Below are 25,051 nucleotides of genomic sequence, written 5' to 3'. Positions count from 1 at the left end.
TTTTAAAAAGCAAGGTCAGGTGCCTTTATATAAGTGTGGTCTCTTGGGTCCTGCGATTGAAAAGCTCGGCATTTTGTATTCTTCATTTGTAACTTCAGTCTCACAGGCTGTGAGGCCTTCTGACCAGGCCCCCTCAGGACCCATAGTTGAGATTATTGAGTACATCGTTCTTATTTTTTACATAGAAAACCCTGAAGCCCAGAGAGTTCAAGGGATTTGGTAGGGCCACACTGTTTGCCTACTGACAGTCCAGATTTGAACCCAGACCTTTATCCCTCCTGATCTAGGAATCTTGGAGAATGTTCCCAAAGAGGTGATTTGTAGGCCTCTCAAGAAGTTTCTACCACAGGGCAGAAAATAGAGTGCTTCCCCTGGCCCTTTCCTGTCGTCTGAAATTGATCACGTAATGCCAAAATTGGTTAATAATACATAATGGTTGGAAATTCCCCTACCCTTGAATATGGGCTCACATTTTCAAGAGAGTTTTCCCAGCAGCCATTAACCCTGAGGGCCTGGGAATGGTCCCTGTGATTTGTGTTAGAACAGCTTCCTTAAATTCATGTGAGCTCCAGCAAGGTTGGGGGATAGTTAGTTGGTGTGTGGGTCTGTCCAGGGTGCACTCTCTGTGGAATGGCCATGTTGGGAGGGCACACCCTCCCTGAAGGAGACCTCCCATGATGCCAGGGGCTTTAGGTGCTGTGACAGATTTCTTCTCCTCCTGTGACCTTTTCAGAAAACATTTTTTTAGCTTTTGTTTTTCTGAATTTGACAAACACTAATTACCATGAATATTTCTGCAGACAGAACAGAAAATGAGGATTGTGTAGCAAACTGCACATCTCTGTTATGAACAGAATGTCTCAGTTCTAAGATTCTCATGTGTTCTTTTAAAAGCATGTAATAAATATAGCATTTTCATTTCAAATCTGTTCTGCCTTGTCTGTCTTCTTCTGAACTGCCTTCTGTTCTCCACTCCATGTCTTTGAATGCTTCTGTGATCCTCCTCCCATTTGAAAAGAAAAGCCTTCCCATGTAAGAGATAAGGAGAGTTAAGTGAAAGCCCTCCTCCCATCCCTCTCTGGGCCAGAGACACATTGAATCATGGGAGTTTCACATCTTTCAGAGTTGCTGAGTTTTAGTCTTAGAGTCACTTTAGCCATTCTCCTCTCCCTCTGCAGGAGTGCACACAAGGCTCTCCCTCCCTCCCTCTCATCGTTTTTTCTCCTCCACCAGGATCCCATTTTATTCACATCTTTGTTCAGCTCTCCACTTCCCCCCACCCCTGCTTATTTTGTACTTCTTTTCTACAACATAAAGTACTGTTATTGGTATTTTTGTGCAAATGAGATCTTTCCTGTTGTCTGTGATCCCTTTGGAATATAGGCGTGGCTGTGATAGTGATTGGCCAAAGGGTTTCGACCCTGTTTAGTGTCTTTCAGAGCGTCTAATTCCAGTTTGCTTTTCAGAGTGGTGGCACCAATTCACAGCTCCACCAATGATGCATTAGTGTGCTTGTCCTCACACAGGCCCTCAGTTTCCTTTTTTGTTATCTCTGTTTGTCTTCTGGATATAAGATGGAGCCTCAGAGTTGTTCTAATTTGCCTCTGTTAGTGTTGGGAACACTTTTTTAATATGACTTTATCAGAGAGGAAGATAAATGAGTGCAGTCAATAGAAAGAGTGCTGACTTTGGACTCAAGGAAGCAGGATTTTCATTTTGGATTTACTGTTTACCACCTCCGAGTCCTTGGCTGAGTCATCTGCAGTCTGGACCTCCCTTTCCATCAATGCAGAGAGAGGAGGCTGAACCAGATGTTTTCTGAGGCCCTTGCAGTCCTGAATCTTTCAAGTCCTTCTGTGAGGTCCTGTTTGACTTGGCACCAAGGCTGTGATTGAAAGGACCTTCTTTAGGGCTCTGAACTTTCTTTTTTCTCAGTCCTTGGCAGCCTTAATCATACGCAGGGTCATGTCAGGGCTCATTCGGTCTGAGGAATGCCTGCTCCTTTCCCTCTCCCATTGGTTCCCATCTGGGAGATACGAGCAAGTACATGCTTCTCTGTGTTCTTGAATCATAAACTGCTCTGTGCCCCAAGATCTCTGCTAGGCATTCAGGAAGCCTGTTTCCAGGTGAAGCTCACTGCTTTCCTTGCAGTTTTACTTGTCACTGTCTTTTCCCCTCAGCCTTGGAGGGTTCAGAGAGTGCCTGCAGTTGGTTAGTCCCTCTCCTTAACCCTTTGGAGTTTGAACCTTCCTGGCCCAGCTTTTTCCTGGGCACATGTAGGGCTTTGAGCTGTTAACCTCCCCCTCCTTTGGATCATTCTTGCTTTCTTTGGTTTCTGAGACACGGAGCTTCTGATTCCCCTTTCACTTGGGTCATTGTTGTTGTTAGTTCTGCTTCCTCTTCCTCTCCTCCTTAAGGTTGGACATTCTTTGTCCTGGGTTCCCTTCTGTCCTCTGTGCCCTCGTCCTCGGGTGTGCAGCTCTAGTTATCACTTCTGTAAGAATCTTCAGCCCTGCTCCGGTCCAACATTTCTAACTGCCTGCAGCACACCTCCATTTGGTGTCTCCAGCCCTCCCTCAAACTCAATCGATGGTGGTCAGAAGGCTGGCACTGTCCTCCCAAGCTTTTCCCTCCTTCCCACTGCCTTATGTCTGCAGGCATCCACCCAGGGAGGAGACCGTAGGGTTGACTTTTACTGTCTTTCTCCTCCATCTTGCTGAGTCCTAGATTTTTCACTTCCATCTATCTCTCTCCCCTCCCCCCCATTTTCTTTGTTTGTCCAGGGCTGCCCTGCCCAGGTAGACCTTCATTAATTCTCCTGCCATGTAACTGCTCTTCCTGCTTTCATTCTTTTACCCCTCCAACCTGTTGTCCTGTTGGGCAGGTTTCAGCAGGCCATTCTTGTTAAAGAACAAACCTTCTAATTTCCTTTGTGACAAAATAAAGAGTAGGTCTTCTGGTATTTTGGCATATCTGGGTGTCCTCAGTCTGTTTGTCTCAGTCTCCACTTTGGAAGCCTATTCACTGTTGCCTCTAATGAAGTAGCCCCTCTGACCAGGCTGTGCTAACCATTCTCTAGGTTTGACCTGCCCTTTCCTACCTCAGTACACTTACACACGTTGGCCTTTGGGCCAAGAATGGACCTTCCCTGCACCTTGCTTGTCCTTCAAGGCCCAACCCAGTCTTCATGTACTTACTGTGTGAAGCCTCTCCTTATCACCCTGCACACAAAAACTTGATGCTCTGGTCTCACATTTTGCTAGACCACTTTGGATTTCTCCCTTGCCCACATCAAATTATAGTTTATACCCTGTTCTTTGCCCAAGTCTTACCCCTCCCCTCCATTAGATTGTGAGCTCTTATCTATATTGTTTTTTAATCTTTATGTATTCCTAGTTCCCCATGCCTAGGACAGGACCTATGTGTAATAAAATCTGACACAACAAATATTGACCGACCTGTTTTGACCACCAGATCACAGAGAGGCCTGTAAGGGAGAGTTTCAGTGGGCAGTGCAAATCGTCATTCAACACTTCCTGTCAAAAATTATATTGTTTTTAAAGGGAAAATTCACTGTCTTTAGTCAGATGTGTTCTCTGGCTCCCCTTAATGCCCCAAGGTCCTTGAGTGTACCAGCTGCCTCACTGATGAATGAATGAATGAATGAATGAGAGTTTAAGGAGGCTCCCTGGGAAGGTCTGATGATGTCACGATTACAATTCCAGCATTGATGAAGACCAGACTATGGCTGCCTAGGGGATAGCAATGGATCCTTATTGAATAGGACTTTGGATAAGCAGGAATTTTAAAATTCAGGAAATCAGTGCAAGGCATTGGGTCTTGAGTTGGTGATGACAGACTGTGTCTGCTCAGAGTGGAGGGAGCTTCAAAGTCTTTGGTTAGACAACAGTACAAGAAAAGCAGGAACTGCCTGGGCCATACAGATGCCCATTGTATTTACCTGGGAAAGCAGCCTGACTGTCCTTGGACTGTGCTGACCCGACGCCTTCCCCACAGGCAGGAAACATGACTGCCTGGTGAGTACTTGGAGGTAAGGACTGCACTTGTAACTTCTTGAACTGAAGCAGTGGAGAGAGATGGGGGCTTTAAATGGGAGGAATAGGGATCAGTTTCTGGTTCTCTGCCTCTTCTTGGTTTGAGCTGGGCCTTTTCCAGGAAGTCTGGGATCCTTGCTCTAGCGCTGATGGTGGCCCACTGTGGGTCTCTAAGCCAGTTTGACCTTTGAGTTTATTTCCTTCTTTTATTTTTCTGACCACTGTGTGCTCAGAGCTGCCATGTCCAGTGAAGAGCAGAGTTGGTGAGGAGTCGGGGGACTGGCTGCTAGTCCTAGTTCTGCCATTAAATCACCGTATGACCTTGGACCAGTCATGTGTCCTTGTTTATAACTTGAGGGAATTGGACTAGATAATCTCAAAGGCCCCCTTTGGCTCCAACAACATATGACCCCGTTATGTGGATATTTATCCATGTATCCCACAAGATAAGATGTGCTTTGGTGTAGTGGTTAGTCATCATCATACTGTACTGAGTCGTTGGACCAAGACAAATATCTGCCTTCAAAGAACTAATCTAAGGACTCATCGTGGGAAGGAACAATTCCTCCATGTTTTTTCTGTTAATCACCTTGGGCCCCGAGCCCATGCACTAAGTGTGTTTGCTTGTATTTTATAGAGGAACTAAGCTGGAGATTTCCTTTACTTCCAGTCCCCACTGACAACAAGCTCTTTATCACTCACTTAACTGTCTCCAGCTCCACCTTGAACATAACTACATGAAGGACAGCCATATATAAAGATGACATCTTCAGGAGGACTGTTATTGAGATAAATCTGTCTCAAACATAGTGAATTTCAGAATTGAGAGGGGCCTCAGATACCGTCTAGATGACCTGTCTGTGAGAACAAATGGTTACCCAGCCTCTCTTTGAAGACTGTTAGCAATAGGAGACTTCTCCCTCCCTGGCAGCCTTGACTACTGTTGCCATACCCTGTAAACAGGTTTTCCTTTGTTGCTAATGAAACAAGGGCTATGCCTTCAGAGAGAGACATAGGTGACCGGCTGGACTGTAGATGAAAAGGTATTTGGGGATGTGACCAAGAGAGCATTGGCGTTGTTTGTCAACTTAAAAAATAAATAAATAAAATTAAAATCCTATCCAGAAAGAAAAAAGTTGTTCCTTTCTTGAGGTCTAATTCATTCAGCATCATTGCAGCAGCAGCCAATTGCTTGGGCTTTTGCCCTCTGGGGCCAAGTGGAAGAACAAGGCTCCTCGCTCTTGTTCGTGGTAGGGGGCACCAGGCTAAGAATAGTGGAGTTGTCTGCACCTTGCTTGCCTGGACACTTATGAAGGTGACTTTGGGGGTCACCATGTCACTATTGAGACCTAGAGCAGGCTCATGGTCAACTAAACCCCCCATGTGGCAGCGGGGCACTTTGTATGGGTGCCTCTGTGCATTCATTTAGATTTCACTTTTTTCATTTCTATTTGTTAGGATGTTGTTCTTTGTTTTAGCTATGGTGATTTCTGACTTTGCACTAGACAGTTCTTTTTCTGTATCTCTCCAGCTGCCATCTATCTGTCTATCCATCTATCTACCTCCTGTCTTTCTTCCTATATCTTATTTGTAAAATCCTCAGAGTATTCCACATCACTCATGCCTGTGTGTCACTTGAAAATTCGATAAACATACAGTCTGTGGTTTCAAGAGCATTGATGAAAATGTCAAGCAGCATAGAACTAAGGGCCAGCCATTGGGTAAATCTCCTAGAGGCACATCGCCACATTGACGTTGCTCCATTAATCACTCCTTTTGGACGCTGGCTGAATGACAGCTGGCATCTCTTCAATCCAAGTCTTGGAGCCTTTGCCAGTCATCCAGTAGCTACCCATCCTTCCAATGTGCCATGTGTATGTGAGCAGGCCAGTGCTGCATGCATGTGGCCAGGTTCCTTCTCAGAAATACAGCTTTGATCCTGGCACTTGTCAGTGAAATGTTTTTGCACTGCTTCCTCCTTGCTTATAGAGTAGAAGTCCTGAATTCTAGGCCTTCTAATCCTCTGGCTCATGGCTTCTCTCTTGTTTTCCATGTCAGCTCAGTTGAATGAAATCTTGACTGTATCTAAAATATGCTCAGAACCTTACTCCCTCCACACTTTTGCTTAAATGATCCATCCTTCCAAAGTCTCCTCTGCCACGGCCTCGCTCAGTTAAAGCTAGCTCATTTTCTTAAAGTCTCCCTTATCCCTCCTCACCATGAGAGAGCATGATTTCCTCCTCTTCCTCTGGTTCTCCTGGCACTTTGTGCCTCTGTTGTGACGTCAAGCCCTTGGAGTTTGATCTTTCTTGTAACCTCAGCTGTATGTTCTGGATGGAGTCCAATGCCTTGGTTATATTCTCTTGCCATTTATTCAGTGTCTCCTTATTCCAGGCCCCACTCAAGGCCCTGCAGATTGAAAGATAGATGTAAAAATGGCAGATGCTGCCATCAAGTAGCTTGCAGACAAAGGTGGGAGGTGTCACACACACACACGCACACACACGTAAGTAGGATGAAAAGTAGAATGAACCAGTAGTGGGTGAGGAGAAGGGAAGAAGTCATCTTCCACTGGGAGGATGATCAGGTAAGCCTTCATGGAAGAAATGGTACCTGATCTGGGGCTTGAAAGAGGTACAGAGATACAACAGGCACAGAAGTGGAAGACAAAAAAAGTATATCTGGCAGGGGGGCACTGCCTTTTGCCAAGTACATGGGGGTGGGAGAGGGCAGGCTAGGTCCAGAGAACACTAATTTCAGTAATTTGGCCAAATGTAGAGGACATGAATGAGAGTTGTGGGAAATTTTGGGCTGGAAATAGGTTGAGAAATAGCTGGGCTGGGAAGGGCCTAAAATATGTATCAAGGGAATTGAGAGCCTGTGTCATTTTGGGAGCAGATTTGTGGCATGGTTGGACCTGTATATGTCATTAATGTTTAATAACTGAGTTATTCTGAAAGTTCCTAAAATCAGGTCTGGGTGAAGCCATTATTAAGAGTATTTATGCTTCTTGTGCCAAGGAAAAGAACTTTTGTGCTTTTAACTTATCATTCAATTTTTATGAGTAATCTGGACACAGATCATGATCTTTTGAAATGGAGGACATTGATTCTTGGAGAAGAGCTTTTACATTTGTCTCAAGTTTTTGAGATTGAGTTGATGACCCCCCCCAAAAGACCCTTCAGGCTGATACCCCTTCTGTAGGCAGCAGGAGACTGGCAGCTAAGTTGCCCAGTCCCCATGGAAAGCTTCCTGAATCTCAGTTTTTAGACATGTCTGTATCTCCATCAGAAAACTTGACATGCTTGTTAATTTTCTGTCCCAAAGAAGTATTGTAAAGTTAATCAGAGAAATGTTGGTTATGCTTTGAAATCTTCAGAAGAAAGACATACTCACAAAAAGTGATGGGAGAAAACTGCCTTTTGTAACACTTCATTACAATAATTAGGTTATTTTAAGTCAAAGAGCAATAGTATGGGCCCTCTGACCTTTCCGCTCTCCCCATGACCCTGGATGAGCTTGGTGCCTTGAGTCCATCGGTAGAGAGTGCCCCCTCCCCAGAGGGACCCCCTGATTGTTGAGCTGTAACAGAACATTCTGTTTTGCCCGAGTTCCTGACCTGCTCCCCAGCTTCCCAGCTTTTCATGTCTCCTATCAGTCTGCTAAGCGTGTGTCCAGAGGGTCAGTATCCCTGAGCCTCCCAGACACGCTGTCCAGGTCATCAACGTTAGAAATGGGGTTTATTCTTTCACTCGAGTCTCTGTTCAGAATGTCAGAGATAGGGCCAGCCCAGTGCCCCTAGTGCTGCTCCTTTGGGGTCTGGCCATTCATTCGTTTTCATATTCACCCACTTGTACTATTGGCCAGCCCCTACCCCCATATTTTCCACAAAATTGGCGCGAGAACATGGTAAACATTGGAGGACTCTCTTCAGAGTTGGTTTTATTGAGCATTTGTTTTCTTGTTTCTGCTTGAATCTGGTGACACTCAGGCTACTGGACTGAGAGAGTCTGAGGGCTCCTCTTTGAAAAGAGGAAGGGGTGAGAACCCAGCTTGTGCTCATTAGACTGTGAGTTGTCAGGCTTGGTTGGGCTGCATTCACATCGCTCACATTTTATTAAGCTCAGGAAGAGACCTAATAACTCAGTGGCCATTCCTGAGCCCCAAGCAGCTTCCAAGGAGCTGCCTTCAAGAGGGACACTGACCGACACACTGAAAAATCCATTCTGTGGACATGCCATCAAGCAAACCAGGCTGGTCTAGTCGGCTTTGATGAACTTCTGGCTAATATTCCACATACTTCCTTCTGTCTTTATTTCACAAATACTCAGATTATGAAACCGTCATACATTGGTGTTTGCGTTAAGAGCAGCTGCCATTAGGAAGCAGTGCATTTCTTGTAACCATGCAACTGTAGCTATTTATATCTTCTGTGAATGAAGAAAGAGCTCAGCTTTCAAAAGCCTGTTGGGCCCATCCTTCTCAGTCTCGATCACAGTAAGAGAGTGAAGGTCCCAGCCCAGGCCCTGTCCCCTTCTTTCCCCACACTGACTCTCATCCTGAATCATCTCTTGTCTAAATGCTTGTCTCCTCCCTCCTTCCTCTCATCTCTTTGCAGACGATGCTCATCCCTCCTCGGAGCTCCAGGGCCACATCTCAGGCTCCCTCTGTACATTCTCACCTGGATAGCCTTTAGGCAGCACAGACTCATCCGGTCTAAAGCAGGGCTCATTGACTTTCCCCTGAAGGTCATTCCTCGTCCTCTCTGCCCTGTTTCTGTTGAGGACTGTACAATTTTTCCACTGCCCCTAAGCTCTTCACTGTCACCGTCCTCCTGGGAGCCAGGCACTTCCATGCCCTTACCCTCTTTTGTACCCCTCTCTTCCTCTCTGTTCATCCCACAGCCATCCCTGACCAGGCATGTGTCAGCTCTCTCCTGGGCCATTGCAGTTGCCTCATCTCTCACACACAGCTGCCTCTGTCTGACAATGTCACTCTCCTTCTCAAGAAGCTTCTGGGGCTCCCCATTACTTCTGTCCTAAAATAAAAACCCCTCTGGCGTTTCAAGCCCATGAGGATGGAGATTCTGCCATGGAGGAGGCCTGTTTGTGGGCTGCCCCTCCAGCCAGAGCCTGTAGTTGGTGATCTGTGAATCTGTCACATTCTCCCAGTGGAATTTAGATTACCTGAGCTCAGAGACAACTTCTCTTTTGAATTTCTGTCTTGAAGCAATTAAGAAATGCTTGTGGATTGATGAATTCTAAAGTAGGCTGTTGCGTAGTGGTATTCATTCAGTAAGCATTTCTTAAGCCAAGCACTTCTAGGGAGTCAAAGAAATGGGTCTGGTCCCTGCTTCCTGGAAGCTCTAGGTAAACAAAGGTATGAATACAAGATGTGCACAGAGTAGATGAAAGGTCATGTCACAGGGGAGGCCTTGGCAACTGAGAGATTGGGATGGGCTCATGCAGAAGAGCTAACATTTTAAGTTGAATCTGGAAGCCAGGAAAGCTTGGAAGGTAGAGGGGAGGAGAGAGAACATTCCAGTCCTCAAAGTGGAGATAGTGTCCAATTTAGGGTCCTTCTTCCAAAATATTTCAAGTACAGCAGCATGGGCCACCCTTTCAAGGCCTACTGTTAGGGTCCTAAAATGGCCAGTTAAATGCAGCAGCCCTGGCCCTCCTGGGCCACGTCCCCTGCTTCCACACCTTCCCATGTGGTCTGGACACATAACTGGCAAACCCCGTGGCGTTGATGGGCTTCATCAACATGTACTTTATAGGAAAAAAAATTTCTTTAACTTCTTTATATTCAGAAGCTCTTCCCTGGGTTTAAAATCTGAGTCATGAAGTTTGTGTCGAGACCATCGCTTCACTACAGCTTTTCATTGACTCCTTTTTTTCTGTACCAGTCCTGCTTGGGGAGAAAATTGGGAGATGGCGCTGTTGGCGTCTGTGCCTAGCTGAGCCTAGTGTGGCCAGGACTTCCACTAGCCCCAGTGCTGTGATGACTCAATGGTACATGCAGCCCAAAGTGGAGGGCCCCCTCAGAAGCAGAGCAGAAACCAAAGGTGGGACAAGTGGCACCTTTGGAGTCTCCCTCAGCACTGGAGGACAGGCAGGGAGAAAGGAGCCACCATGGGTTGGGAAAGAGGCCTGAGCCATTACTCTCCTTTCTCTGGGGCCCCACATGAACGTCTTTTGGTTTAAGAGTTCTTATATTCTCTGTCTGTGAAGTAGATCCAAATACCTTCGCTCTTCAGAAAGTCCTCGGAGTTTTCCAGGAAAGCAGGCAAGTTTACATTTCAGTCTCTGTTGCTGATAGGTCAAAGGTGGTATTTATTAACTTTTTGTTAACAAATTTATTAACTTTGTTAATAAAACAAACCAATAAGCTCCATTTCAGCCTAGGCTAGGAAATGGAAATTACCTGTGAAGTGGAATTTTCTTTTCTTTCTTTATTTTGAGAGTTAAAAACAGACAAATCCAACTCATCATCTTTTTTCTTTTTCTTTTTTTTTATAGAGTTGAACTTCTAGCGCCTGTGATTCCAAGTCTCAGCCCTCGGGGGCTCTTCCTCTGCCTTTGAAGACATGTCTGTCACTTATGATGATTCTGTTGGCCTAGAAGTTTCCAGTGATAGCTTCTGGGAGGTGAGTTTTGTCTTGTTCTCTCTGCTGTGGCTTAGAGGCCCCTGGGATGCTTTCCTTATATGTGATTGGTTGAGCAAACATCTGTTTCTTGAGTATATTATGAATTATACCAATAGAGACTAGTCGTGGTTTTGACCTGATTCTGGATGGCATCGTTGTTCACAAGGGTGACATTTTTGATTTCCAGCCTGGCTTATCCATGTTCCAGAGGCCCACAGTAAATGCATCATAAGAGGGTTTCAGGGCTGTGTAGGAGAGAAGGGAGGTAAATGGGAAAGCTGGAGAGTCTCTGTCAGTGAAGCCTTGTGGCTTTTGAACTTGCAGGAAGCTGGCCTCTGCCTGGGCGACCATTGAACGAAAGACTTTGTTCACAGTGGTCTGGTGAAGTAGGTAGCATGGGTTCGTGCTGCAGAAGAGGAAACACCTTTGACAGATACTCTTGTCCAGGATCATATCCATCTATAGAATGTCATCCTGAGCTTTTTTCTTGGAGTTGTCCTATGAGGGCCAAGACAAAGCCTATATTTTCCAGGCAGGCCAGGGCTCCCCTGGCAGCCTCGCCAGTCCACAGCAAAGACAGCCATCTCTGATGCACTTCTGGACTAGGTTGGGCTGTTTGCTTTTTCAACATGAAGATGATTTCACTTAATTATTACCTTATGCACTTGAGTGCAGTGGAGTCTTTAGCTTGTTTTAGTCCCTCAGAGCCCTGGTCAGGCTGTTCTAGATACAGGAAGTCTTTATTGAAGTGTGGGTTGGATCCTTTCAGCTTTGCACTTGTGATTCTGAGAAGTGGTAGACCATGGAGAGTATGGATTCTAGGGCAAAGCCAGGGTGTAGGAGAAGGAACCTCGAGCTGGGCCTGGAACTGTAAGCTCGCACTGGTGTTCAGACCCAGGCCTTCTGACTGCCCTCCACTACTCAGTCTCAGGTGGAGAAGGTGGCAGGAAGCAGGGTGGGCAGTGGGACTGGAGCTGACCCTGGAAGGTGGGAGGACTGGGGGGAACAAGGGGCAAGGCTTCTTCCTCTGTATTTGGGGGAGCAACAGGAACAAAAGCCAGGTGGTAGAAATGTGTGAGGAAGGAATGCATGAGAAAGATTGACCTGCTGAGATCAGAGCCTCTGGAGTAGCAGGAAATGAGGTGGTTTGTTTGGTTGGTCAGTGGGTAAGGCTGGATTACAGAGTAGGCCCTGAAGCCTGTCTGACCCGGGGCTGTAAAATGGTGCATCATCAGCTTCCTGTCTGGTTATCTTCCTTTCGTGGGATCATGTGATTTGGTTGCCATGTATGTGAGAGAGTATATGTGTGTGTGTATGTGTGTATGTGCATGTATGTGCACACACATATTGAGAGAACTTGGAAGCCAGGGTATGTCTTTCTACAAATGACAGTTTTGTTTCTTACCAGAAGTGTTTGGCTTTGATGACCTCACTCCCATCCTTCCATTAAGCCCTCAGTGCTCACTGACTGCACTGCTCCCTCCCTGGTGAGGGCCAGTGTAGACAGCTATTGACTGGTACATTATTTGTGATGTCTTGATGGCATCTGTAGTCTTTTGATTGGAGCTGATTTTCCCAGTGTCTCTGAATAAGTGTACAAGCTATTTCAGAGACCTAGGCCTGCATATAGACTACAAGAAACTCTTTCTGTGGTTAGACACCCAACTAAATGATTGAATAGTGGGTATGTAAACCTCATTCATTTGCTCTGAGGCTTTCAGCAATGTCTCTGGCTGAGGGCATCCATCCCTTTGGATATTAGACTATGGATGGTAGATGTAGTGTTGGCCAGTGATATCTAGCAGGACCAGCAACGTGAAGAGGACAGCGAGCCTACAGGAACCCAGTTTGGAAGGTTTGCCTTGGTGTTGAAGAAGGACTCTGTGCCTGTTTAAGGAGGGTAGTTTGTCTATAGCCAGTTGTGAGAGATGCTGGTTCCCAGCCCCACCTTGGCCGCAGCCTCACGGAAGCTTAGGTCACACTGTGTAAGGTGTCTGTCTTGAAGAGGAACCGAGCTGGCTGCTTTTATCTTAGTGTTGATTGGACAACATGCGGTTTTCTAAAGTCCTCAGACCACATCCATTAGTGCTTTACCCCACCCTTCTGAACGCCTCCTGGGTGAACATGGAATCTCTGGATTCAGTTCTGCATCCTGAAGCCTATCCTGACTGGTCATTGCATGGATTAGAATTCCCGAGACTTCCAGAGCGGTTCGGTTGTTCTCGTTCTGGCCGCTTCTCTGTGTGTCAGCTTAGACAAGGCCTACTAGGCTTCATCGTTTCTTATGGCTCAGTAGTATTCCATGACATCCATAAACCATCATTTGTTCAGCTCTTCTCCAGTTGATGCCCCTCTCCCCCCGAAATGTGTGCTGTAAATATGTGCGTACATGTGGGTTTCAAATGAGTTAACTGTTTTACCTGTTAGAGGGCAGCATTTTCTAGTATCATTTCAATGAAAAGTCCTTGATTTCTGGGCTTGGCACACATGTGATCCCAGCATCCTTGGAGCTGACTTCCTTCTCCTCTGCCTCACACCTGGTGATTCTTATGATGAGACTGGTTTTTCAGTCAAGGCTTGGCCTTAGCAACAACAACCAAGTAGTCACATATGTGACTCTCTATCTTCACCTGGAAAGAGCAAAATGCTTGCTAGAAGTCCGTTCATTGGAATCAGGACAGGTAGGCAGCAGTCCAGGAGCACCAAGGGACCGTCTTTGGATTGCTGCTCCCTTCCACCCTCCCCTGTGGCATGGAGATGACTTGGACTATTGGAAGATGGTATGAGAACAGTGCTGACTTTGACAGGACTTGGAGTCTGGGGGCGGTGAGAAGCTGTTGGGTGCCCAAGGACCAGCCTCCCAGCATCTACAGAGACACACACCCAGTAGGGTGGACACCAGCTGGTCCGTATTTTGGATATGATTTTCTGGAAGTGGGATGGGGAGAATATGGGGGAAACTTGGGTGAATAAAAATAAAAGACAGTAATAAAAATATTCTGAAAAATGAAATTCTTAGAAATAGGAGTAATAATAATGTAGTAATGATCAAGTGTAGAAGGTGAAGAGAGAATTCTGTGTCAGGAACCCAAGGGAAGAGAGGGCAGGAAGGAGGAAGGAGTCAGGTCTGGCTGTAGGGAGGCCTCCTGATGCAGAGAGGTCAGGAGGGTGGTGGTTAAACATGCCTCTTTGGATCAGGGACCTTTGTAGAGAGGAGACTGAGGAAAAGTCAGCGTGGAAGGCAAACTGCCAGCAGATGGAGTGGGGGGGGCCTGCATCAGCTGATGTTCTTCTTGGTGGGGGAGGGCTTGCCATGGCCATAAGTGAAGTTCCAGACAGACCTGGTGGTCCCAAGAGGGTTTTTACAGGTCTGATCCATTTTTGAAAACTGTTTGCAAGGTCATTTTGGTGACTTATAATCGACTCTAATCCAAGCGTGCCTTCCTGACCAGTTTTCGGGTTACCCAAATCTATCCAGCAACAAAGGGCTATAGTTGGAATAAATATTGAGGTGACTGAAAAGAACCACTTACATAAATGTTGTTGACCCAGAGTCCCCCAGGCTTTTAGACAGAATGGAATTTTTATGAGCAAAAGGTATCCCTTACCTTCCAGGAATCCTTTGGGGGCAGGGACTGGGGCTGGTGGATGGGTGGTCATGAATAAACAGCCCTCATCATTGACCTCAGAATACTCTAAGCCATGGTGGACTTTGAATGGAACAAGATGAGAGGGAGTGATCCACTAGTTAGAAAGTTGTTTCAGTTGTTTTAATTCAAATAAATCTTTATTGAAAACAGACCTTGTTTGATCCTGCAGTTTTGCAGTCAGTCCAGGAGTCATTCTGTTCCCTCCACCTCCCCTTGGGTTCCTCTTGTCCTTTAGGTCCAGTGGTAATGCCTCCCCCTCTGCCCACTGCAAGAAGCCTTTCTGGTTGACAAACCAGCTTCTCCTTTGGTCGTGGTTGGATTCCTCTCTAATGCACTTGGCATGAAAGATACCTTTATACTTCCCAGCATTGCTTGGTTATCTCTGCTTTCCTTGCTCCTTGAGGACAAGACCCACAGGGTCATATCTCTGCCACTGAAGGTAACCTCAGAGGAGACCATCTAGTCCAATCTCCTTCTGTTATAGATGAGGAAACTGAGACTCGGGGAACTCAGTGATTTGCCCAGGCCTTGTGCCTGCAGGGGCCAGGTGCTCTCTCTTCGGCATCCTTGTGGTGTCTGCTGCACACCAAGCTTTGGGAAGAAATGGGAGCCCTGTGTCTGGGAAGAGAAAGGATTTGTTAGAGATCAGTCTCTCGCTTATTATTCAGACAGTACCGTGGAAGAGAGGTGTGGGTCAGTAAACCTTTGAAATTGTCTTGTTGAAAGTTTGCCCCTTATGATCACTTTGTTTTGTCTTTTTCTAAACCCCCACATCTGGAAGTCAGTCCCAATAAAAAGAATTATAATGTCCTATTTCATCCTGGTTCTTTGGCAGTTATAACCATGAGTTTAATGAAAGTACTTTGTTCTGTGTTTAGAAAAGCCAAACAAACAACCAACCAGCTTCTTCCCTTTTCTATAGACAGATATGCACAGGGCCGATTTGGAACAGAGATCTGGCTTTGAATACCAGCTTTGTCACTGATAAGTAACCAGGCAGTTTGAGGCATAATCACTTTGGGCCTGGATTTTCTATAAAATGGGCATTTGAGAAGAGATGATTCCTAAGGTCTCTGGGAGTCCCATGTCCAGCGACTTCACAACGTGAGTCACGTTACCGAGTGGTGCTCCCTTTGGGGCAGCCAGGCCTCTGCCCCCAGTGCTCTTGGGGTTAAGACTTAAGAGTCTCTTAGGGCAGGTGGGAGGGTGACCTCCTGTAGAGGGGCCTCCTTTTTGTCATGCTGCAGATCAGAGTCATTGAGATGGGGCTGGAAGGGGCCTTAGGCATCAGCTAATTCATTGCCCTTCTTTTACCTGTGAGGGAACTGAGACTTGAGAAATGGCTTGAAGTGACTGGCCCTAAGTTGTCGAGTGAATTTGTGATTCAACAAAGACTAAAATCCTTGCTCCCTTGGGACCTCTTTCCACTGGTTAGTACTGTGCTGGCTTTGAGTAGAATGTGCCTGAGGTACTCAAGTCCTGGAGAAGAGAAAACCAGTTGGGCCGGATTGTTTCTTGGGTTCTGAAGCTGCCCTCCTCTCCATGCTGCTGCTGGGAAAGATCTTTCCCCTAGATAGTGTGAGAGGAATAGAGGATGACAGGGCACAATCTAGAATGCTGAGGGCCTCCCAAGTGGAGGCTCACAGGACTCATTCCCATGCTTCAGAATGTCCCCATTCCAGGGCCTCTGCCATTCTTTGGGTAGAGGCGCTCATTGCTAGTTCCCATCTCCCTTTCTGACCATCCATCTCTTGAATATTCTTACACCACTGCCCTGGAGAAGGCAAAGCACTGCCCTCATAACTCTGAGATTTAAGGATTACATGAGCCATGATGTTGTTTACAGACATGTAGACTGAGGCTTGAGTCACACAGCTAGCAAATGTCAGAGCCGAAATTCCTCACTGGCCTCCATTGTTTGCCCTGGGCTGTATGGCGTCTCACTTGGCACCTTTGAGTTATGGAGGGAGTTAGACCAGATGACCTTTAGAATCCTGAAGTTCTAATAAAACTTGGGTTTTATTGAAAACTGGGTTTCAGGCAGCAACTTTGTTTGAAAAGAGGTGGCGGTAAGAGTACTGGAGGCAGAGCCCAGAGACGTGGCCAGAATGGCCAGAATCTCAGTTCTGATCCCAACAGCGTGCCCTTGCATGAACCACTGTCTCCCTGGGCCTGCTTCCCCATTTGTGAGTTGGTGAGACCTGGAGCCCTGAGCTCACAGAGATGGATGTGGGAAAACACGCAGGAGACAGTGGAGTCAGGCTGTCTTACTAACTTGAAGGCAGTTTGCCAAGAAGGTACCTGCTAAATGTTAGGTCTAGGCAGAGAAACTCAGATGTGTGGTAATGTTGGCGACCTGTTCATCCTGGCTCTGCCAGTGTTGATAATTTTTGTCTTGAGAGGCCACTTTTCTCTCATCCCAAGTCACATGAAACCTGTAGGTATGGCTTTACCTAGAGGGTACCCATTTCTTCCAAGGATTCCACAAATTTAGCAAGTAATTTTCAAAAACCTGCCAAGATCTTGCACAGAAGGAGCTATGAAGAACCAGGTTTGTGTGCCAGCTTCTAAGAACTGGTATGACATCACTATTTTGGTGACAGCAGAATGAATTCCTAATCTAATAAGGTGGCGCAGAAAGCTCCCACAGCTGTGTGCGTGAGGGAGGAATCACTCACTGGAAGAAGTGACTCTCAGCAGTATTGCTTAATATCTGCTCTGCAAGAACTTCAATGCTGGCATGAGTTCCTTAAAATATTAAATGTGAAAGAATGTAGTGGGATATATTTTAGTCTGTCAGTGCCTGAGGCAACAGAGTGATACAGTGGATAAAGTACCAGACCAGGAGTTGGAAAGACCCAAGTTCAAATCCATCCTCAAATACTTATTAGCAGTGTGACCCTGGGCAAGTCCCTTAACTTCATTCTGCCTCAGTTTCCTCATCTGTATAATGGAGATCCTGATAGTACCTCTGTCTCAGAGTTGTTGTGAAGGTGTAAAATTAGATCATATCTGCCCAGTGCATAAAGCTCTGTGTAAATGCCAGTTTTCATTATTTTTATTATTAACAGGAAGAGCACCAGATTTCCGTCGAGGAGAGATCTGGGTTCAGATTCTGGCTCCAGTGTTTGTTTGGTTCCTTTTATGAACCTTGGTTTTTCTCATCTGTAAAGGCCCTATTTGACTCATAGAGTGTGGGGAACAAAGTGCTTTGCAGACATTCTGAGGCTGTGGGTGTGAGGTACAGGAAAATGCTCCCGATAGCAATTTGTTCAAATGGAAATGACCTGAACTGGCCTGCATTGTGCACTGAATGTTCTTAGCCCCCTCAGGAGGAATTGTGGCCCTAGACTCTCCAGAACAGCTTTTGTGGATTCTAGATGGAGGTATTTCCTGTCCCAAAGTGTTCAATAGGTAAAGCTTAGGAAGCAGGTGGGCAGACAGAAGGGCAAACTGACTTTGTGGGGTGTTAACTGCTGCTCCTCAGGGATCTTTGAACAATTCTTCCCATGGAAATAACGCCTGCCAGATTGAGTCAAGAGGGAGCAGCAGCAAGAGGCGGCAGACTCTCTGGGCAGACTTCACAGGTTAAGAAGTGAGTATGGGAAGGACTTGGGGTTTTCCGCTGGCCCAAACATTAGGTAGCACAGGAATCCAGGCTGCTTCTTCTGGCGGTCCTCCCCTTCATCGGTGGAACAGAAGGAGTGTGACCTCCTGTGTCTGGGGCTTCCTCCACACACTCCTGTTGGTGCAGCGGTGTGTAGTGGGAAGGCCAGAGAACACCATCCTTGTAATGACCTTCTCTGGGCCTGTTAAAATAGGAGGGCGGTAACCCTTTTATAATTCTAGAGTGCTGGGACCTGCCCTGCTGTGTGTGGGTCAGCCTGGGAGTGCTCTGAAGTCCTCTGACTAGTCAAGCAATCATAGCCCTGCCCTCCTTTGATGGTTTCAAAATAGCCAGCATCTTGAGGGTTCGAGTTCACTTATCCTGATTGAACTCTTTCCTGCCCACTGCACTGATGGGTCATGCCCTGTTTGCCCACCTCCCAGGGCTTGAAGGCCCAGGGGCAGGAAGACCTAACTCAGGTCTTGCCTTAGACATTCACTAGCTGGGGAACCCCAAATGAGATAATATTTGTCAAGTGCTTGGCCAATTCCTGGCAGGCGTTTGGTGCTTAATCAATATTTGTTTCTTCCTTCCCTTCAGTTCTGAACCTCTTGGCATCGGCAAAGTGGCCCTAGACTTATCTCTAGCGTCCAGCAGAACTTGCCAGTTTGTGCTGAGCCTGTGAGAAGCACATGCCCCCTCACCCCCACAGGTGCTATTAAGTTATTACCTAATTCTCCAAGGACCCTGAAAGTAATTCCGAGCACACCCTGACCGCTCTAGTGCCCACTGTCTGAATCACAGCCGTTCTCAATGTGGAAAACACATTTTGTATGTGGCAGGGGCTGATATAAAATTCCTGCTAGTGACTGAGGCTCCATCTTTTGACCAAATGTAGTGTTGTATTGTGTGGAAATATTGCTCACAGATGACTTTGATAGGATTTCTTTGGTCTATTATGAAATTGGCAAAAAAAAAAAAAAAAAAAAGATGGGACAGCTAGGTGGTACCATCCATACAGTGCTGGACCTGGAGTCAGGAAGAATCATCTCCCCGAATTCAAATCTGTCCACAGACACTAGCCTTGTGATCCTGCGCAAGTCACATCACCCTGTTTGCCTCAATTTCTTCATTTGTCAAATGAGCTGGAGAAGTCAGTGGCAAATCGCTCCAGTATCTTTGCCAAGAAAACCCCAAATGGGGTCATCAAAAGTCAGAAACAACTGATACCTACAGCACCTAGGGCGGTGAAGTGGGATCCATAACGTTGTTTTCTTAAAATGTTGATCACTATATTTCATTCAAAGGGATTTCCTTTTGTCATCCTATGGATTTTAGGCATTTAAAAACATGATTCTGAGAAAGGGCCTGTGAGTTTTACCACTAGATTGCTAAAAGGGGTTGAGTGTAGATGATAAAACCCTGAATACCAACCCCACTCCTTCCTCCTATAGAGTCAGAGATTTAAGCTCCAGGCCCTTGAAAGAGAAGAGAGGCCTCCTCCTTTCTGTTCCATTCTTTTCATCCCTACCACATTGCCTCGTTATTCTGTGAACTCAGAGGGGCTTAGGAAGTTGAATTCTGTTTCACGCCTTAGCACACTGAGTTTGCCTTTGAAACTTATCTTCAACAAATACAGTGAGCAGCTCAGTTCTTGGGTCTCTGCCATCATTGGGAAAATCCATCCTTTAAAGGTCCTTAGGATGTTGGTCCTTAGGAGGTTGAATGTTGGTCAAGGTCAGCTTTGGTAAGAAACCTGAAAAACAGTTTGTTTATATAAGGCAAACTTATTTTTCAACTGTGGGACCATTGAAAAAGATCTTACGCAGAGTTGTGGGTGTCCCAGAGAACTCCAGGGTATTTACAGTACAACGACTATCTTAGAGTTGAGGTGATCAGAGGATCCCTTGAAGCCGACTTGGGGTCTTTTTTGGAGAATGTATAGAGAGTGGTCAGTGTGATTTGGGCTTTGATTATGTGTTCATTCATTTAATGAGCTCTTACTAAGTGCCTGCTCTGGGCTAGCAGGGAAGCTGATATGGAGCAGAAACACAATCCAGCTCGTGCCCTCATCATGCCCAACCAGACAAAGCTTTCTGGGGACTGTGCACGGTTCAAAGAAATACCCCCTTGGTGATTCACCTTCAAGTAACTTACAGCCTGGGTGGCAAGATAGACGGGGATAGATGTAAGGGCGAAGTTGTGAGGTCTGGTCTGAGTGCTGTGAAGAGGAGACCATGCCAGGAGGAGAAGGTGCAAGCTAGAGGTTGAGAGGAGAGGAGGGAGGAATGAGAAGTCACATGGTGGCGGCCACAGCATTGTCTTTGGGGGACAGGGGCAAAGGGCCATCACCAGCACTTCTCTATTCTGCTTTTACCTCAGGTTTCTCCCTCTCTGGTCTACTCATCACAAAACTGCCTGATTAACTATCTCAGCACATAGAAAGATTTTCAGTGTCTGTCAGTGTGTATGGCAGTGATGTCAAAAACACATCATGCAGACTTAGAAAACCACAAATTAACATCATCTGTGTTGTATTGTATTTATTTTGTTAGACATTGGTCCCAGTTGCATCTGCCAGTTTGAGGCCTGTGGTCCACAGAACAGAAGAACTCCATGGCCAGGCATTCCAAGTTTCTCCCTGGTCTGGCTACAACCCACCTCCCCAGGTTCTTTTCATGCTACTTCTCTGCTCTAAGTAAAGTTACCACCAATTTTGACTTCAGGCTCTAGCCCTGTTTCATCCAGTCACTCCGGGAGTTCCTGACATCTGTGAGATATGCATCTCTGCCACCCCCACCCCCACCCCTGCCAAAGTCTGATTTAATATGTCCAACCCATAGAGCTGAGGTGTGAGACTCTGGTACTCAATAAATGGATCACTATGCAGAAATTCTAGAGGTTAAAAACCTAGGTTTTATTATGCTTAAGTATAAGTTAAAAATTCAGAAGAATAAACCAGAACCCAGGAAAAGTTTACATCACAACATGGGAAGAGTGATGAGAGAGCTCCACATGTGTTGAGAGGGCTCATGGTTGTATGACTCAAAACAAGGCAGACATCTCTGACCTCTTCTCCTCCCCCAACCCCCTTCTCCAAGGAAATCTTTCATTCCCATCAAGCAGGAGAGACAGAAGGTTGGAGCCAGAAGCCACGATTCTGGGTTCTTCAGAGAAAGGTGGTATTGGGCTAAAATTATATCTCTGCTCCCTTAAAGATTTTTCAGTTAGAGGATATAATTGGATGCCATCTAACTTCTGACTGCTTTGTCATTTGCGGGGAAATCGGAGATTCCATGCTCAGCCCCTTTCCCACCCAATATCAGGTCCACAGTGAACACTCATAGTGAATAGGAAACAAAACCTATTTATCCAGATTGCAGCAAAACAGAAAATCAGAGAAGGCGTACATGGGATGATCACTACAGAATGATGGCATCTCCCGTGGAGACGGAGATAACTCCGCTCAACTAAGAGAGAGAGAACAGGGTCTCACCCAAGGGAAATCTCTCCAAAGTATACAGATGTGGCAGGGACTGTGCTCTCCCCTCATGTCTTCCCAAAGTCTTAAGTCTCTTTTTAGCTTCCTGAAGCGGAGTTGGCCACCTCCATCTTCTTGCTCAAAGCTGGAAGCAACTTGATCATAGAAGGCCTGAAACCTGAAGAGTCCCTGAAGGGAGCCTTGCCAATGCTGGTGCTTTCCCACCTCTTCATCTAAGCTCTGCCCTACTTCTCATTCCCGATAGGGCCTTCACCTCCACCAGTATGGAGAGTCCAATACCACTGGGCTTTGACACCAGGGTTACCAGAGAGACAAGTTTTTGTTAACATGTAATAATCGTTATGGCCTCTTAGACAAACAGATTGAACATCTCCTGCTTCCTTGGATGTTGTTATGGTTAAAGTTATGGATTTAAACAGTCTGTAAAATTGACTGCTGCTGTTAAAGAATTCACAGTGGGCTGATTAAGAGGAGAAGATTTACATGTTACAAAGCTACCCCAAGGTTTCCAAGCCGGAGGAATCCTTCCACAAGTAGTTGCCAAATCACTTTGGAAAGTGCAGACTCCTCTTTGGCTTATCAGAGAAATGCCAAAGTTTTCTCTGAGTCAGGTTCTAGCCAGGTGAGGTTAATATGAACAGGTTTCCATTGGCCAAATAGCCCCAAGGAACGGCATAATAAAAATGAAAAGTTCTCTTAACAGTCCCATAACAGCATGCATGCAAAAGTGCTTTGTGAAACCAGGTAGCCGGAAACAGTGACAATGAAACGAGTAAATATTTGTAGAGGAAGATTCCCAAGACTGGCTGCCCCAGAGCGCCTTCTGCTGCTCAGTAATGACCTTAGCAGGCGTTCGAACAGAGGCTGTACTTTGGGTTTAAGGCACGAGCCTGCCCCACTTTTACTTACTCTGTTCAAACTCATTCTAAACCTTTCTGCCGCCCCAATGGTCTCCAGCAGTGGGTAATCCTCCCGTTCTGCTGTCAGTTTCTCTAACACAAGTTCTTAACTGGACATTCTCAAAGAGTTGAAGGAGCAGGTTCAGAACAATCATCACTTCAGTTGTGGGTGATCATCTTCCTAAAACCATTCAGTCCCCCTTTGATCACTACCCCCAAGGATTCTCCTACCTGATCAGAGGTGAACTCAAAAGATAATTAATGTGACTGATAATTGCCCTATCCTTCTATGTGGGTACAGTTGGGCCTCGAGTCCAAGAGTCCTGGGTTCAAATCCGACTTCAGACACTTTATAACTATGTGACCTTGGGCAAGTCACTAACCTTCACCTCAGTTTCTTCCCCTGCGGAAAGAGGATAGTAATAGCATCTGCTAATGAGCTAATAATGGTTAAGCGCTCAGCATCTCTGTTGTTGGAGGAAAGAGAGACTCTGATGAGTTTCTCTTGATGTCTCGTGGTCCCCATGAGTGCTCAGTATAAGGACTGTTACAAGGCAGGAAGACTGGCCTCCCTTTGGCTTCACTCTTCTCCTCTCTCACCCCTTGGACACCTTCTGCTCCTCTTTCTTCTTTCACCCGTGTTTCTTATGAAGGGGCGACCTTACTCTTTACCAAGCCTGACCCCTCTCCCTGCCCAAGCAATCCCTTCCAGCAGATTGTCCCCTCTGTCACTTTCCATCTCTCGCTGTCTGCTGCCTCCCTTCCTGCTGTCTATAAACATGCCCAGGTCTCCACCAACATCTCATATCTCCCCTGCCCATTGTAGCTAAATCCTTGAAAGGGCCCCTTGCAGTCTGACTTCCAGTCTCATCATTCCACCACAGCTGCTCTCCAGAGTTCCCAATGAGCCCTTCGTTATCGAATCCAGTCCTCCTTCTTGACCTGATCATCTCTCCTCACTGATGCTTTTTTTCTAGGTGGGTATCTCTCTCTCCTGGTTCTCCTACCTATCAGACCAGACTTCCTCAATCTTCTTTGCTGGATCCTTCTCCAGATCACACCTTCTAACCACAGGTATCCCACAAGGTTCTAGTCCTGGGCCCTCTAGACTACTTCACTAGGTAACATCATCAGCTCCCATGGATTTAATGACCATCTCCAAGCTGACAGTTCTTACTTTTACCGGCCCTGTCATCCTAACCTCTCTGCTGACCACCAGTCTCTCATCTCCAACTGCCTTTCAGAAATCTCAGAATGGATGTCCAGCAGACATCTGAAACGCCACCTGTCCAAATGGAACTCATTATCTTCTCCCTCTATCATCCCCCTCCAGATTCCTACCTTCCCTATAATTGTTGAGAGCAACCCCAGCCTCCCAATCTTTCAGGGTCACAGCCTCAGAGTCGTATGCCACATACAAGCTACTGCCAAGACCTGTTGAGCTGCAACATCTCTCTGACACACCTGCTCCTCCCCTCTGACTCTGCCCCCACCCTGGTGCAAGCCCTCATCACCTCACGCCTAGACTACCGAAACAGTCTGTGGATGGGTCTACCTACCTCAGGTCTCTCCCCATGCCAGGCCAGCCTCCATTCAGCCACTTAAAGTGATGTTCCTAAAGCTCAGGTCTGACTATGTCACCCAGTCACGCAGTCACGCGCACACACACACACACACACACACACACACACACACACACACACACCCTACCCCCGCTTGAATGAACTCCCAAATCAAACACTAATCCCTGTGGCTTTCAGAGCCTTCCATGACTGCACCCCCCACACCCCTAAGCTCAGTTACATGTACCCGTCAATCGTTTTGGAAAGTAATCCATCAGCCAGAGTGTATATTAAGCTCTTCTTCCACTGACTTCCAAATTAACAGGTTTCAGTTTGACTCTGGTGCAGTGACCAGAATAAAGAAATTCACCTCTGAAGAATCATTGTCTGTGCTGGAAAAAAAAAAAGGAGTGGGGGGCGCTAGACCAGGTGATTACGAAGAGATTGGAGCTGGATGAACAGGAAGCTGCCACGAGTGGCCCAGCTATAAATGCAACCGCATTTACCTTTCCAGTGAAACTCCTCTCTGTTTTCCCTGTCTGGTGCAGGCTCCAGAAATCTTCTCATTGGAAAGTGATGAAAAGCTCCTATGGAGAAGGCATCTCTCTTTGTATTTTTGGTAGCATTGGAATTCAGTCTGTTTCAGATTCTGCCTCACAGTTATCCTGTGATCCTTGGCAAGTTACTTCACCTCTGTGTGCCTCAGTTTCCTCATCTGTTTTTTTTAAATGATGGGGCAACCAGGTGGTATAGTGGCTACAGTGCCATACCTGGAATCAGAAAGACTCCTCTTCCTGAACTCAAATCTGGCCTCAGACACTTCCTAGGCTGTGACCCTGGGCAAGTCACTTAGCCCTGTTTGCCTCAGTTTCCTCATCTGTTAAATAAACTGGAGAAGGAAATGCCAGACCAGTGCAGTGTCAGTGTGCAAACTTAATCCTACTGCAGAGAGGTCTGTAGGGCACCCCCAAAGTCTTGGTGCCATTTTCAAACACTGAATGATTTCATCCAACGTATGAAGATGTTGGGGCACCATTATCTTGTGTGTCCACTTTGTGTGTTCTCCCTGAATTGAGAACTAGAAGGGCCTTTGACTTCATTGACTCTTATCGATGAGAAGATGAGAT

At 46.3% G+C, this 25,051-nt stretch overlaps 1 protein-coding gene across 3 annotated transcripts in view; it reads left to right on the top strand.

The window, feature by feature from the left end:
* PACSIN2 (protein kinase C and casein kinase substrate in neurons 2) overlaps positions 1 to 25,051 on the top strand; it is a 152,430-nt gene that overhangs the window by 91,705 nt on the left and 35,674 nt on the right. For all 3 annotated transcript variants that reach the window (XM_072596338.1, XM_072596340.1, XM_072596339.1), the window contains one exon: positions 10,577 to 10,704. In XM_072596338.1, the coding sequence (XP_072452439.1) occupies positions 10,645 to 10,704 (60 nt within the window). In that variant the 5' untranslated portion in view covers positions 10,577 to 10,644. The remainder of the gene's footprint in view (positions 1 to 10,576; positions 10,705 to 25,051) is intronic.

Source organism: Notamacropus eugenii, chromosome 3 (genome assembly GCF_028372415.1).
Source record: "Notamacropus eugenii isolate mMacEug1 chromosome 3, mMacEug1.pri_v2, whole genome shotgun sequence".
Taxonomy (NCBI): domain Eukaryota; kingdom Metazoa; phylum Chordata; class Mammalia; order Diprotodontia; family Macropodidae; genus Notamacropus; species Notamacropus eugenii.
This window is presented reverse-complemented; position numbering and strand designations above follow the sequence as displayed.